Source organism: Hippoglossus hippoglossus, chromosome 4 (genome assembly GCF_009819705.1).
Source record: "Hippoglossus hippoglossus isolate fHipHip1 chromosome 4, fHipHip1.pri, whole genome shotgun sequence".
Lineage (NCBI taxonomy): Eukaryota > Metazoa > Chordata > Actinopteri > Pleuronectiformes > Pleuronectidae > Hippoglossus > Hippoglossus hippoglossus.
The window spans coordinates 13,918,454-13,934,733 of NC_047154.1; the positions used below are offsets into that span (position 1 = coordinate 13,918,454).

A 16,280-nucleotide genomic window follows, 5' to 3' on the forward strand; every position below is an offset into this window, starting at 1 on the left:
CTGAACCATTAATTAATTTGTGTTATTTTTACTTTGTGTTCAGGACAAGTGAAGCAAATGACTCGAGTTTGGTTTGTGCACGTAGGCTGTTTATAAAGATGGACGACATGACAGCTTCCTGACAGTGAAGCAAAAGCATCTTGATCGCCATCTGGTGGCTGGCTGCAGTATAGGTCGTAAACCCGCCTTCTCCATGTTAATGTGTAGGAAATTGATCAAAATAAAAAGCAAAAGTACACGTCAAATACACCGCTTATTTTTCCACTAACTACAAGTTTATATTAGTTATTTGAGTTTATAAGAATGGGGTGAAAAGTCATGATGGACAGCTGAGACTGACTCGTGATTGGTCAAGTGTGTGTATGGACCTTTATACCGCGGCTCCATCTGCTACTACTGCACAGATTGTGGCTCCAAATGCTCAAGATTGCAGCGTTCATATCCGGGATATTTGGCTTTGGATGGAGGGAGGAGGGGCAGACGCATCATCCATCTCTATATAAAGTCTGATCTAGCGCTATATAAGGCTCAGGTAGGAATTACTATAATCTCTGTTAAAAGATGATGCAGTTTGGTGAAATTTGTTACCAAGTGCAGCCGTAGAACAAACCAAACTGAGAAGACAAAGATGGAGGCAACATCATATTAGACCTGATATTTAGATTATGTAAAAGAGTTACAGCTCTTTAAGCACATGATTTACACTTCAGTGCCATCTTGGTGCAGTCATTTGCTCTACAATGATTGCAGGCTTGATCATCACACAGCTGAAAAAGAACTAGCAACATAGACCCAATTATACGAGTGTGATAGGGGTGGTGAGAATTAGTCCTGTCTATAGCCGACACAAAACGTCATGTGATTTAATTAAGAGGAGCGAGAGGAGGAGAGACAAGATTAAAATAGCTCAACACCATCATCCACACAAATATAGAAATGAAATTATCCTCATGAGATTCACACCTCTAACTATCCCCCCTTTAGATGTATTTCCCCCCCTTCTCACTCCAGTCTCAACAACTCGTTTCCTTCACACTTTCTTCTTTCCCCTTCTTTCACTCCAATCACTCCATCCACCGTCTCCTGCCACCTCTGTCATTTCATCCCCCACTTCCTCCATCTCTCTGTCTTTCAACAGACCATTAGTCAGTCCTGGCTGCCCTTTAGTTGTTATGGAGACGATGGGATGGAGGATCTAAAAATGGCTTCCTCATTAAGTCTGCTGTTATTCAGTGGATGTCCTGGGCCCAGTTTTCTAATAATGACCGTTTGTCGAGGTGAAGCGGGATGCTCTTAAAGTGCAACTTAATTTACAACACTCATCCTTTCCTTTTTTTTTGCAGTCAGAAATTGTAGAGCCAGTTTTAATTTTGAATATTGTTTGTTTTTAAGCCAAAGTAAAAGAGAAAATCCTCTTCATGTGTTCATACTTGCAGATAATAAAGATATTATAGCTAAAAACAATGTTTGCTGCTGTCTCCTGGTCTGTGGTAGTTTTGTGTCTGTGTCCTGGGCTGCAGTCTGGAGGTCAGTATCTCGGTCATGCTAATAATAATAATACAGTGCCAGTTAAAGCTAAAAGAGATGATCTGCCTGATTGGATAGATACAAAGAAGTTATCTACATACATGATGTACACAGGCAGTGGGCTTTTTAATACAATATATATTACATGTACATTTTGGTGTTAGCTGCTGTTTTTTTCCTTTAAAGAACAGACACATCTGTGATGCTGCAAAAACTCATTTTAGATAAAACCTTTATCAGAATTGCAGTGATGTACGATTGCACCTGCATGATTGTTAAAAACTGTCCATGGTATTGACAAAAGTGGAAAAATCATATCATGTTAAATTGACTTGTTTATCTTTCTATTTATGTGTAAATAAGCAAAATACAAGTCAAAGAAACATAAGATACAGACAATTAGATCAATGTTACTGCGCTGACCTATTCTCCTGCTTTTCATGACCCTGTGTTTATATGACAAATGACTTGAACATTTTATATTTCATCACACTGTAAAACATGACAGATAGTGGAAATATAACCTAATTTACAATGTGAGCTGCCAGTGGGCTGAACTCCTCGGAACTAACTCCTCTGCTCTGATTACCAATCTACAGTCCAACGTGCTCGGCTTTCTGCTTGTTTCTCGTCTTCTCTTCCAGTGGGAGCTTTTAGTTTTTGAGTCTCTCGCACAAATTCATTAAAATATTGATCTACTACAAGCTGGCTCTGGTTGAATTACTCTCTTAGTTTAAAGCCTCTTCTTGACTGTAACGGTCAGGAATGTATACAGCATCTTTAAAGACGCTTAATGATTAAAAAACAACAATTTAGCCCACAAAGAGCATCATGAAGAAAGTATAGACTAAAAGATTAAATAAAATGAACAGAAAATATTAAGACTATTCCTTTCGCCTCATAAACTGCAGATTTCTATCTCTGCCAGTTACTAATTAAAGGGAGTTCAAATGTAGTTATAAACATATAAAGCTTAAAACTTAAAGCTTTTTTTTTATTTTTTCTTCATCCCTGATGTGCTTTGTTGAAACCGATCCCATGTTTCTCATATGTTCTCCCTCTTTTATACTCCGTCAATAACAGTGTGCACAATAAATGCTACAGTTTGGAACCTAACTGGATGAGAAGAAGAAGTTTGGATTGATTGAACCCCGGCAGTGACTTCACGGACACCTTTATTGATCCCAAAAGACGACACACATCCGACAGCTGCCCGGGGCATCAACAGGTTAATAAAGTCCCTTTTAGTCACCAGGAGCCGACACATCATTCACACATATGTGCAGTTATGTGAGATGCTCAGCGTGGTGAACTGAGCTGATGTCCTGGTCGGAGTTGTCAGCCATGATAAGTGAGTAACAGTGACATGCCCTGCAGATGTGACAGCTCCCTGCAGCGTGACAAATCTGCTGTGACAAGCGTCAGGCTGTGATACTGATAACGTTGTGGCTTATGCTCCATGTCACCGTCAAGCTGCTAACTCATATGACACGAGCACACCTGACTATTGTCAAGATATTAATTCGTCAGCATGTGGCTCACAGCTCCGAAAGGCACTAAAATAAATCTGCAGTGTAAAATTAACTGTTCATCTTATCCGTGTCACGTGTTAAAGGGATAGTTCACCGAAAAACGAAAATTCACTCATTATCTGCTCACCGCTGAGCCGATAAAGGGGTGGGGGGAGTGCTTGAGTCCACTAAACATTGCAGTATGGTGGCATGTTGTGTTTTTTCTGTTGTTTTATTACGTACAATGAAGCGGTCGCGATTGACTTCAATTGTGTTGGATTTGGCTGCAACGCTGTTTACCCCTGAGACTCCAAAAGTGTTTTGAGGACTCAAACACTTCACCCACTTCTCCATAGGTGTGAGCAGATAATGGGTGAATTTAACTTTTTTGCATTTTCTAAACAAACAGCCCATTCCAGACAGGCAGGTTTAGGACAGGCAGTAAACTAGTCTTGTCGAACACATCAGCGTAGGTTCAATCAGTAAAAACTCATCTTTCCGAATCATTTATTCACTATTGTTTTTTCCCCCTCACTGGACTTTGGGTGTTTTCAGTAATCCAATCAGATCTCACCAAAATCTCAATCCGCCAATTACATCGTTGCTGTCAATCTTTAAAATCTTTTTTCCTCTCTCACTGTCAGCTTTCATTTCAGTAATTCGCTGTGACCCTCTTTCCCAACGCATTCACATCCATATGCAGAGCCGTGGTCGAGTCCTCTCATCATCACATTCAGATCCTCAGTTTTCTCTCAATCAAATCTCAAACACCACTGGTGACTAGGCCCCGAGTGAGGGGTTCATATACTACACTTCCATTCAATCATGATGACATCATAAGGGGGATGTAATTGCCAAAAACCCAATTATAACCCTTTCTCACTTTCTCCTCTTGTTGCACATGGCAGTAAAATTACATTCACTTGTCAATTAAGTCTGTCTAATTTAAATACTGTTCAGCAGAGAATGAAAGTGACAATATCTCTTTCCCTGAACAGCACAATATTATGAACCTGCATACTGGTTTATCATTGTTACTGGGACAGAGAGGTTGGTAGCATCATGACATTCCCAGCAGAGCTTTGTCTAACTACAACCTGATCTGATCTGATAGTCAACAAACTCGACCAATGTCACATTTAAGTGAAATGCAGTTGTTAGTAATACCCAGAGACTGAATATAATGATGGACGACATGGCAGCTCCCCAAAAGTGAAGCCAAATCATCTTGATTTTTCCCCTGGTGGCTGGCTGCGGTATAGGTTATAAAACCTGCCCCCTCCATGTTGGTGGATGGGACATGAGCCAAAATAAATAGTCAAAACACACTTCAAATACATTTTTCTCAAAGATGGTTTCTGTCATTTTAGTTAGTTCATATCACGCTGATGTTTGTTAGTGTTAGTTTTTCTGGTGAGTTTGGTTTTAATGCGGCATTTGATGCTATAAATATGGGATGAAATGTCATGGTTGACAGCTGAGTCTGACTCGTGATTATTCAAGAGCTTGTATCAGCAGGACCTGAATGAATGACAAGTCAAAACACCTGCTGAGAAAAGGAGATTTCTATTTCTTAAGGTCATTTGGACAACTTCTGTAGAGTTTATTTGGTCAAACCACTTTCCTCACTTCCTAGAAATGTCTGGGAGGTTTTTCCAGCCAGCAAAGTGTAATTCACCAAACAATATATCATCATTAATGTTTCAGTAAGTATCCGAGAGGAAGGTTTGCAGGAGATTGAATCAGGAGGAAAAACACCAGCAGCAACAAGCACCACGAGGAAACACACAGTGAGATGATGAAGATATAAGCTGGAATCATAAGCACATAAGCTAAGGAAGAGATTAGCGTGGAGAAATATTTATATCGTCCTAAACTCTCCACCCAACTATTGAGGGGAGGTTTTTTTAAATGTGTTTTTTCTTCTGATCATAAAAGCCCCCTTTGAATCTGCCAGTCAGAGCCTCTCATGAATGCCAAGCAGTGGCTCAGCTTTTGCAGTCACAGCATTCAGACCAATCTTAAAGAAGAAGCAAGTCCAATAGAATTCCCCTATGAGGATTTAAAAAAAACAAAAAAAAAACATATCTGTCTTCTTTATGAAGACCTGTGATTCTGCAGCACAATCAATTAAAATAACTGTTCTGGTGGCCCACGGTGAGGTGGGTGGTGTGTGTGTGTGTGTGTGTGTGTACAGCGGATTGTCTTGACATAAAGAATTGTGTGGAGCAACTCCTACAGTGATGCTCTGGTTGGTTTAGTTAATATAAGCCTCTTCGCCTCCCACAGTGTTCTCCCTCTCATTTTAACCCCCTCCCTATCTGTCTTCTCTGAAACACACACACACACACACACACACACACACACACACACACACACACACACACACACACACACACACACACACACACACACACACACACACACACACACACACACACACACACACACACACACACACATCAAATGTTATTCCTCCTTATATCAACAGCGTCAGTAATGGCCTGGCTATATATATGAATCAGTTATCAGTTGACTATCGCCCTGCATATTGGTTTATGTGTCAGTTTGCTAAATGTTTGCTCTTTGGCAGGAATGAATAATTGATTTGGATAAATGATTTATTAGCCATCTGTTGGAAGAGTGAGGGAGGGAGGGAGAGACAGATAGAGAGATGAGGGGAGAGAGAGAGCAAGTGAGAGATCTGATGATTTAGTTCAGTGCAGAGATGATTTGTTGGCAAATCGTCTCGTTCTAGGTCACAAAAGTTCACATTCAGCACGAAGCCAAAGTGGCTCGCTACAGTACATTTTGAATAAACACTAAGATTTGATAAGTGATGATATTTCAGCTTTTTCCAACTCTTTAATATGTTTACACTGTTAAATATAAAAACTGATATGTATTTCAGAACATCTCAAAATAAAATATAAATAATCCAGATGTCTTCTGCATAATTTTATGTCATAGTCTTAATCTTTGGAAGCGAGCATTTAAAATGTGATGCTGTGGGCTTTTCCACTGGCGTCCTTCCATGGGATAATAATTAGAAAAACATATATCATACAATTCCAATGATAATTTCCATCATCATACGGTAATACTTTTGGAATGCAGAGAAATAGAGGAGAATATATTTTGGCTCAGGGCTGTTTTGTGCCTTGTGGACAATCAAAGCCAAATGTGACACATGGCTTCCTGGCAAAGATTCTTCTCTGACAGTTACACTGCTCGAGGAGGCTGCTTCAGCAATGACAAACATGGTGTCCTCAGAAAACCCTGTGCAGTGATTAATGTCTGTCACCTACACTTATTGGCAAATTGAACTCTGAACTTTTGCACTGTATTGTTTTCACAAATCAAACTGAAGAGCAGGCACTGATTATAAACTGGACCTTATTTTGCAAATCTATGTTTGATTGATCATAATGGTCTGTTCTTCCACTCATGCAGAGCGCAAACAGGATTGTGTCTAGGTCCCAGTGTCTAAAGGTACATAGTGTATATATAATTCACCATCAACCATTCTGAATTCAGGTTTGGGGCTTGGTTTGACTGCTCAATGCAACTTTAACCCAGTGTAGTGAGATTTTATTGTTTGTTTCAATTTAAAAGAACAGTTTGTGCTCCACTGATTTAAATAAAAATTCACTTTAGATGAATTCTTCGTCTTAACATTTCTTCATTTTCTGCCCCTCATAATTCAGCACATTGGAACAAGAAGCACTGAACACTGGAACTCGTCCAGGCCCTATAGACAAATATCTCAATTTTCAAAGACTCTTGCCGTCTATTACCACACCTTACACGAAATGAAATAATACATTTTAGCACCCGATGCCCATTGATAGTTTCCAAACCAACCTGAGGCCCTTTATGTCCTCTGGGTCGTGGCTATAACAGATATTGTTGTATTCTGACCCCAACATGAAAAATCTGCTTTCTCAAAAAGTATCAGTCTTGGTCCTCCAGTCAAGTCTACTGTTTAAGTGAACCCCCTACTTGTAGTGTTCCACCAACCAAACAGTAACAGGGGTCTCAATGTGTCTTCAATGCATCCTCGTACCTGGGAGAACAGCTTTTCTGTAAGTACAGGTGAGTGGGTCAGATTAGGCCAAGAGTCGTCTATTTGCCTAGAAATCACATCGACACACATTATGTAAAGTAATTCAGCATGACAGACTCTCCAGAACCAGGTATTTACTGCACTTTAATCTGCAGGTAACTCTCTGAAACATGCAATTTCATTCTCACCCCCATGTGAGGAATTTCAACAATAATTCAGTTGCAGGATTATTTTGTCAGACAAGTCTTTTACCGCTGCTGTTCAGGAGCAAATGACAAACTGAAAATTGCCATAAAAGTTTGTCGACCTGAAATCTAACGAGTAAAGAGGAACTGCCTGTTTGTGATGAATGCATCTCAGCTCGAACCTCTTTCAAGTAACTTCCACACGTAACAGGGCCGCATTTAATTTGACTTGAGATCCAGCTGACACCAAGGACAGCTTTCATCTTCAGCTCATCTGCTCTGATCAGATATCAGACTGGACTGATTAAGGGCTCTCGACACAGTCTTTGTTTCACAGAAAGAGAGGAAGAGAGAGGTAGGTGGTATACAGGGAGAGAGAGTGGGCTTGTTAGACTGTCAGTTTCCTTTACATCCTCGTCCTTATTCACTGACTTAATTCAGGATCACAGCTGAAACACCACTTGTTCCCTGGGGAAGTCATTTCAATGTCATTTTCCACTTTGTTTGATTCGTAAAATAAAGGCTGGTTGTAAGTATTTTCTCTCACACACACACACACACACACACACGCACGCACGCACGCACGCACACAAAGAGCATTTCCACATCGAACTATAAAAAAAAACGGACAAATCTTTTGTCCTGCTCTGGTCTAATTGTAGAGACATTGACCAGGGAAGCAGCGGGACACGAAGACAGTGACAGCCTGACCTGGGGTGGGGTCCTCAGTCACCACGGTAACTGCTCAGGGGGACACATCCACTCCCGCTGTGTCTGAACTCATCAATCGATCAGACAACAGATGGAAAATAAGACTAGAGAGGACAGATCCGTCTGTGTGTCTACATACGAGTGTGTGTGTGTGTGTGTGTGTGTGTGTGTGTGTGTGTGTGTGTGTGTGTGTGTGTGTGTGTGTGTGTGTGTGTGTTTTTGTGTGTCAGACAGTTCTAACAGGTGTATGACTGCCAAACAGACAGAAGGTGCTATTGGCTAAAAGACATGCAGTAGTGGCACATTTGGTTCATACACATGAATGCGCGCGCACAAACACACACACACACAGATTGTGTTTTCAGCATTCAGTGGGTCAGGTACGGGTACAAGTATTTTCACTATTTTCACAAGACTCTGAGATACTAATATCACATCAACTTTAGCAACACTGACAAAACTTTAAGGCGAAGAAAAGAAATGAGAAAATAATGAAAAGGAATGGGTAAATTCGGAAAATGTAAATACTTGTAAATTCATTTCTTACTGAAATAGTACATAAATTGAGAAACTCAAAATATTCTCACTGCCTATTATGAAAGCTGGTGCATGTGCTCTCTTTCTCCTGGCAACAAATAATCCAGCTCTGACACCCGTGAGGAATAAGGACTGTGGCTGCAGCATCTGTTCTCAAAGCAAAAGAAGGCGGTGTCTATTAAAACCATGGTGTTGTCGGATCTCAGAGACTCCACTGAACCATCCCTATTTCAGCCACATGACATTGGTCATTTCAAAGGCAGGGATGTAGGCTGGTTTTAATGATCTAATGAAAAATCAAAGATCATGAAAATCCGTCCGATTTTTGCAGTTATTCAAGAAGATAATTAGGTGAAGAAAAATAATCATTCGGAGCATCCTTGTGGTTTATTCTGGGTTCTGACCCTAATCACATATTTACAGCATTCCTGGTTTGAGTCCAGCTTATCTCCCATCCCTCTTTTTCTCTCCCCTCTCAATTCATGTCCTAACTGTAGACTTGCTAATTAAAAAACTAAAAAAGAATAATAGAGAATTATAGGATTTTAAATAAAAATAGGGACAGCAATTTCAAGATGTTAAATCAACAATTACATTGTATTATTTATGCCAAAAGAGCCATTTTAATTTCATGTCACATATTCCTTATGATAAAAATGTCTGTAGACTTGTTGTTGACATCATGATAAAAATATCTGTCAAAATTCTAATCATCCTGAAGATATAGAAGGTATATAAATATATATATATATATATATATATATGTGTGTCTACATCTAAGCCTTATTGTGTCATCCAATCTTCTGAGCATCCTTTTCTCTTCTCTCTGTTTCCCACTTTTCTATCTTACAAGCTTTTTCTGAAGGAGACATAAACAACTCCTCCTTCTCCTCTCATCTAAAACGATCCTGCTCTTTGAAGACAAAGTTGAAATGCTCTTTTCTCCGGTCTCCACAGCTTTACTCCCATCATTCCCTCCACCCCCACCACTCCAAGTGTCTGGCACAAAGTGATGACACAAACCCTTGGTGGGCGTCCCCCTCTGCCAACTGTTGCCAGTCTAATGGAGGCCTTGCCAGCGAGTGAGACGGCAAAGGTGCCAATTAATACGTACGATTACGCATAGAGGCATCCCTCTTATTTCCTCCAGCCTCATCTCTTCTCTCCTTTTGTCTTTGCTGCTCTTTGTCCATTTTTTCTTTCTCTCCTCTCATCTTTCTCTCAGTTCTTGCCCCCCCCCGACCCCCATATTTGAATTTCAATCACAACAGTCCTCAACTACACCACAACAGCCAGTACCATCTGTTTTTTTCATAGCTCCCTCCCACTCACGCTCTCTGTGTAAGACCATCCCGAAACACCAAGGCAGCTTGCTGAGGTAATCATGGCCTCCAGTGTTGACACCGTTAGCAAATGCTTCCGTAATTACACATGTTTACACATAATGTGGCGTGAGTCAGTGGTATCAGTGGAGGAAAGGTTAGCAGGTTTTGTGGTCTGAGCTATAATAGGCAAGTGTTATTCCTCAATGGGAATAAAATTCTGCAACACAGTTAGGGTTGAAGTTAAGGTTCCTGCCAGTATGAATCTGGAAGATGGCTCTTTCCTTGAGGTACCTTACTTTGTTTCTTTACCTAATCGCAAATCAAATCAAATCTATTTGTAAAGCCTATATTCACAAGCTAGAATTTGCCTCATTGGGCTTAACAATCACTACATGGTGTGACATCCTCTGTCCTTAACCCTCGACAAGGGTGAGGAAAAACGACCCCCCACAAAAACCTGTTTAACAGGGGGAAAAATGCAAAAATCTCAGAGATAGAGTTAGTTAGAAGTAAGTAGATTTGTACAAGATTTGTGATAAAGGCTTTCAAAACCACAAACTTTGTGTTAGACTGTCTTGACTATTGTGAATTTTATGCTCTTGCTGTGACTTACAGCAAGAACGGCACTGGAGCTCACACCTCCGCCAAGGCCTGACAAGACCCCTCAACTTCAATCAAACCGCACAAAATTGCAGACACACATAGGTATCTGTCTCGTAAGTATGCCTGATTCTTTTCATCGAGATCCATGAATTGGGAAATGGGTAAACATGTCAACAAATGCCCATATTGCAATGTAAAAAAAAAAAAAAAAGATTAAAGTCTTGATCTATGCTGAAATTTAAAGGGTTCTTTCTTGATCCATGTCCCATCTTTCCATCAAGTTTAGTAGAAATCAGTTCAGTAGTTTTTATGTAATCCTGCAAACAAACAAACCAACAAACAATTCCCCAATGGAAGAGGCATATCCCCTGTAATTTTATAACATGGATGACATTTTCATTAATACAGCAACAGTAATTGAGTGTTGTACACAGTAAATATAAAAGACAGACACTCTGTATGACTGTAAATGAATATGAAGAATGATTATAACAGAAAATCACATTTTGCATATTTCTGAACCATATTTTTTATGAATTTGTATGCATACTGCCTGTGGAGGTTGTGGGGGTCTGTAGTGCAGATACTTCCTAATTACTAACTGATACACAGCACTGGTGACTCATCTAATATCAGCAGATTTTATAAGCTTCATTCACTCTCTAATAGGGTTGCAATCTCAAATGATGGCCTGTAGGTGAGTGTGTGTGTGTGTGTGTGTGTGTGTGTGTGTGTGTGTGTGTGTGTGTGTGTGTGTGTGTGTGTGTGTGTGTGTGTGTGTGTGTCAGACAGAGCGAGAACATTTTCATTAATTTATCTTTGCTGTGGCCAGAATGATAATTTAGAGAGGAATCTATCTGCAGCTCACTTCATCATCCTGAATATAAATATAATCAGACCTGGGAGCCAATTTCATCCAGATCGAATACGTCTCCTTACTCAGTCACAATCAGTAACTCAAATTCAACCCACGGCACAGAAGACGGGAATAAATGCCTTTGCTGTTCTATGTTTTTTTGTGCCTTCATCTTACTTCCAAATCAATGTCCAGGAAATTGCAGAGAAAGCTTGAGGAGAATTTGTTGATTAAGATTATATGTAAATGCATTTTAGAAGATACAGCAACAGGAAAAGCAGGGGAGAGAGTGGATGATAAACAGCTTAAGGCCCCAGACTGGATTCAAACCCTGGAGCCAAACGCTTCACCACAAGCTGACCTCTGTACCAGAGACAACAAACTCATCAATAAGTGCTGTCTCATCCATACAAAGAGCTGAGTAAAAGGTGAAGTCTGATTACAGCATCTGTCACCATTGGGAGAGTCACTGGAGTCTCGTCCCCTCTGTCCCTTTTCAGGCAGGTGAGATTAGAACATCCATTAGTGTGTGTCTGTCTCACTGTTTTTTAATTAAGTTTCTAATTTTGGTCGTATAGTAATTTACCGAGGGGCTGAGTGTCCTCACGCCTGCCGAATATCAGCTGATCAACATGCTAGAGAGTCAGCAGCCACTCTGACAATCCCTTTCACTACAATCTTCCATCCATCGCTCATACTCTTCTCCCCTCCTCTTTTCTACTCCTTACAACCTTGCATCCTTCCTCTCTCCAACAGCGGCACTTTGTTAAGAAGCCTGAGCTCAGGTCATCAATAATTGAACAGCAAGAATCACGTAGAATTCTCTAAGAGCCCTGTCTGCCACCCTTTGTATTACTGTGCTGTGACATGATTAATATTTCATATGTGTGTGTGTGTGTGTGTGTGTGTGTGTGTGTGTGTATAAAAGAGGCAGATAGAGAGGTGTTGGGGTTGATCTGATGTCTCATCAAGCCCCTCCTCTTAAACCATAAACATTTCTGCTCTGACGTTGAAGGATCTCTCTTGGGAAGGGAACTGATTTGAAATGCCCTTTAATATAACAACTCTCCCCACTGAACTGACTAACTGGTAAATATAAACCCCCTTGGGTCTTTTACTGCAGTGTAAATGATGAACTGTAAGTACATAGACAGAGGTGATGGTTTATGAGCTGTAACCACCTCACAACAGTCCACAGTTGCTCATGGTATTAGATCAGTTCACAACATCCTCTGCCCTCCGGTTAATCTAATATGATGTTCAGAGGTTTAAGTTGAATGTGGTGTTTTCTTGTTACAAACAAAAGTTATGTTAACATTAACCTGTTTAACATTAAGTCGTACTTAAATTCCAATTTGTTAATGTTAACAGTGACTCCTCCACGCACATTAAAGTACGTCATGGAGTTCCACAAGGTTCTGTACTGGGACCGATACTCTTCACTTTATATGTGCTTCCTTTAGGTAGTATTATCAGAAAGCACCACATACATTTCCATTGATACACAGATGACACCCAGCTGTAATTATCGTTGAGGCCAGATGAAACCAATCAGGTAGTTTAACTTTAGGAAGACATGGAGACAAACTGTGGGGTGCTTTTGATGGGAATGAGAACCAACTACAAAAATAAACAATCTCCAGTGACACAAGTTACCATCACCAAACAAGCTCCTTGTGTAACTCCTGCTCACATACCCCTTTTTTACCTTGGCAATATAAATCCCCCCCCCCCCCCCCAAAAAAAGATTTCCTGTGTAGGTGTTGTAGAGCGGTAAGCAAAAAGGAAGCAGACAGACAAACTAGAACAAACCTGCCAGAAATAACTGAACTGTATATAAAAAACCCAAACAATTAGTCCTAGTCTATAGTAATTAATAGAGTCCAAGAACATACTGTGCATTTGGAATCCAGTAAATCTCACAGAATCACCATCGCTTTGAATTCATAATCCTGTTTCACAGATCTGCCTGTACACAGAAACACACACACACTGTTCAACTCACCCACTGAGAACCACGATGAAGTCCATGACGTTCCATCCATTCCTGAGGTAGGAACCTTTATGAAATACAAAGCCCAGGGCGATGACCTTTATTCCGGCCTCAAAACAGAACATCCCGATGAAGTAGGGCTCTGTCTTCTCCTGTTAATGCAAAGCAAGAGAGCAATCAGATAACTGATTTGTATTAGTTCAATCTGACCTGAAATGGAAGCATGAAGGGTGCATCTTTTTTTATTGAAGTCTTCATCTGAAGCAGTTTAGACCTATTTGTTTAATTTTAACAACTCGACAGAAGATTGAGAAGTGTGTGTGTGTGTGTGGTAAATGCAGATGTTTCCATGTGTGAATATCTCACCAATCTCTTGGACATGGGTGTTTTGTCCTCTCCAGGGAGGTGCTGCTCCAGAGCCAGGACGATACAGTTGGCGATTATGGTGGCGAGGATCATGTACTCGAATGGAGTAGAAGGCTCAAGTTAAGGAACTTAACACACTTATAAGTGACTTACATGACTGAATACAGCTGTTGATTATATATATATATATTTTGTAATCTTCAACAAATCTCATGAAAAGATGAAAATCAAACATAAGTCAGTTGCTCAGCATTAATGTCTCACCCTAACCCTAACCCCCTAGCCCCATCCATTATCTATACCTCTTATCCTTAGGTGAGAGGTGGGGTACATGCAGGAGCGATCACAAGCGAATCGCAGGGTCAACATACAGAGACAAACATCCATTCACAGACTACAGACAATTTTGAGTCTCCAATGACCTAACCAATCTGAATGTCTTATGACTGTCGGAGGCTCCAGAGTACCTAAAGAAAACCCTCACAGACACATAAAAACACTCCACACAGAGAAACCTGGGCTTAGGATTCGAACCAGGAACCTCCTTGCTGTGAGGCAATGGAACTAACCACTGCATCACATATTTTTGATGGGATTTATTGACAATAAGAAAAGTGCACATGAAACAGATACAGAGAAAGCTCAAGGATTCTAGGTCACACTCATGTGCTGGTATTCATCGGAGCTCAGCATTACTTCCAATGTGTGTAGTGTAATAAAAAGCTCTAGAAATCATAGTATATTTATACAGCATACAGAGCATCTGTTTTAGGGACGTTAAGGTTCAGATACAGTACAGGCCTGGACATTGTTTTTTCATTTAATTGAAGTACATCAGGCCCAGCAGTGTGTCGCCTAAGCAAAGGTCGACAAGCTTCGACAATCATTCTTCTGTATGGAACAGAATTAATGTGGAATGTAATAAACCCCGCGGCTCCAGACACAACCAGAAGCTGGCTTCACCTTATCAGAGGTCAGCTGCAAAAGACAGCAACACAAGGACACACACACATACACACACTCTTGCGGAGTTGCGCTCCTATAAACAGGGCGACTCTTGCTACAAGCTTTACAGTCTGTTCTGTGGGACCTGAATTGTTGTCAGTTCAACTCTGGCTGCTCTGGGGTTGAGCTTAGAGCATCAATGTGCTCTGTATCTAATGCTCTGCGTGGGTGGTCCCCTCTTTCCTGGTTGTGTGGAGGAGAGGTATAGGAAGGAAGGGAGCTTAAATCTGCAGGGATGACACAGGAAGGGAGAGCGGAAGAATGAAAATGATGTGGGCAATAAAGGGTGATCGGCGGAGGAGAAGAAGATGGTTATATCCAGAGTGAGAAGCTTGTGAAATAGGTGGGTGAGGAGGAGGCAATGGGAGACTGACACCGGACAGGTCGATGCTGCGCTGGCAGTCGTATCCAGCAGGGTTATTCAGGGACGTGTGAGCAATGAGAAGCTAAATAAGCAGAGCAAATACCATAATCTCCCACATGCCCACAGGAGTTCTGACTTAAACCAAGCCTGTGCCACACACTGACTCAGTGGATGCAAGTAATTGCTGAGAACTTAAAAATAAAGTAAAAATAAAAACTATAGCAGCCATCGGCAGACGATGAGCACAAAAACAAATCGTAAAAAGTGTCGGTCTGTCTCAAGCTTGGGGGCTGTTTTCAAGTTTGTTTTGATATTTTCCAGAAGTAGCATCACTTTAGCCTCTAGCCGGCCCCAACGTTCCCATCTTTTTTATATACAGTCTATGGTTCCCACACAATAAGCAGGAATGGGTGGGAAAGGGGAGAAAAGAGAGAAAAAGAAGATAGAAACAGAGGAGGGAGGTATCCACGGCAACAGGCTTCTCATCCGTCCAAAAGTCAATGCTACAAGACGGCAGCTGAGCTTGCGCGCACACACACACGCACACACACGCACACACACACTTTATGATGTACTAATTATAACCACTAAATGGTGGATCTTGAAGAAAAACAAGCTTGTATATGTCAGCTAAATGACTTAACTGTCTTGACAAAAAAATCTGATCACAAGAAATATATCAAGACATATATATGAGACGTTTGCCCAAGAGCCTGGATGTCAGCTGGTGTGTGTGACGCGGATCACGGTGCGTCTTCCAGCTTTAGCAACAAGGTGTCTCGTGAGCAATCCTGTGAGTCACAGTGACGCTGGCACTCAGCCTTGATTCCTCAAACAATTGTGTAAAAATAGAAACGGAGACAGAGTGTGATGCCACATTCATCTGCGAGCGCGCTCCAGCCCAGATTGGGCCTGAGCCCCTGTGATTATTATTGCATGAGTTGAAAATAAAAATGAATCATGGGCATCTGAGTTGGGCTTATTGGAAACCTGTGAATTATCTGCAGCATGTGTGTTTATATGTGTGTGAGCCACAGGTGGAGAACAGTATCAAATATACAAAGATATAGAGGAAGGGCAGGGGTGTAATCTCCATTTTGGAGTGAAATCAATGATGAAGCTCTGTTTGAGTCTGGAGAATCAGGACACTGATACACTTCAAATTAAATCTCTATTTATCAATGCAATTCAAACTGTGCAGTTGTTAAAATATGGCTAAGATAAGAAAGAT

General features: G+C 40.9%; 1 protein-coding gene across 11 annotated transcripts in view; it reads right to left on the minus strand.

Moving 5' to 3' along the window:
* The window catches only part of LOC117760173 (voltage-dependent R-type calcium channel subunit alpha-1E), an 88,212-nt gene that overhangs the window by 36,659 nt on the left and 35,273 nt on the right, over positions 1-16,280 (minus strand). For all 11 annotated transcript variants that reach the window (XR_004613629.1, XM_034582999.1, XM_034582989.1 and 8 more), the window contains 2 exons: positions 13,681-13,786; positions 13,327-13,466 (listed from right to left, as the gene is read on the minus strand). Coding sequence is in view for 10 of the 11 variants with exons in the window: in XM_034582999.1 (XP_034438890.1) it covers positions 13,327-13,466; positions 13,681-13,786 (246 nt within the window). In the remaining variant the exon portion in view is untranslated. The remainder of the gene's footprint in view (positions 1-13,326; positions 13,467-13,680; positions 13,787-16,280) is intronic.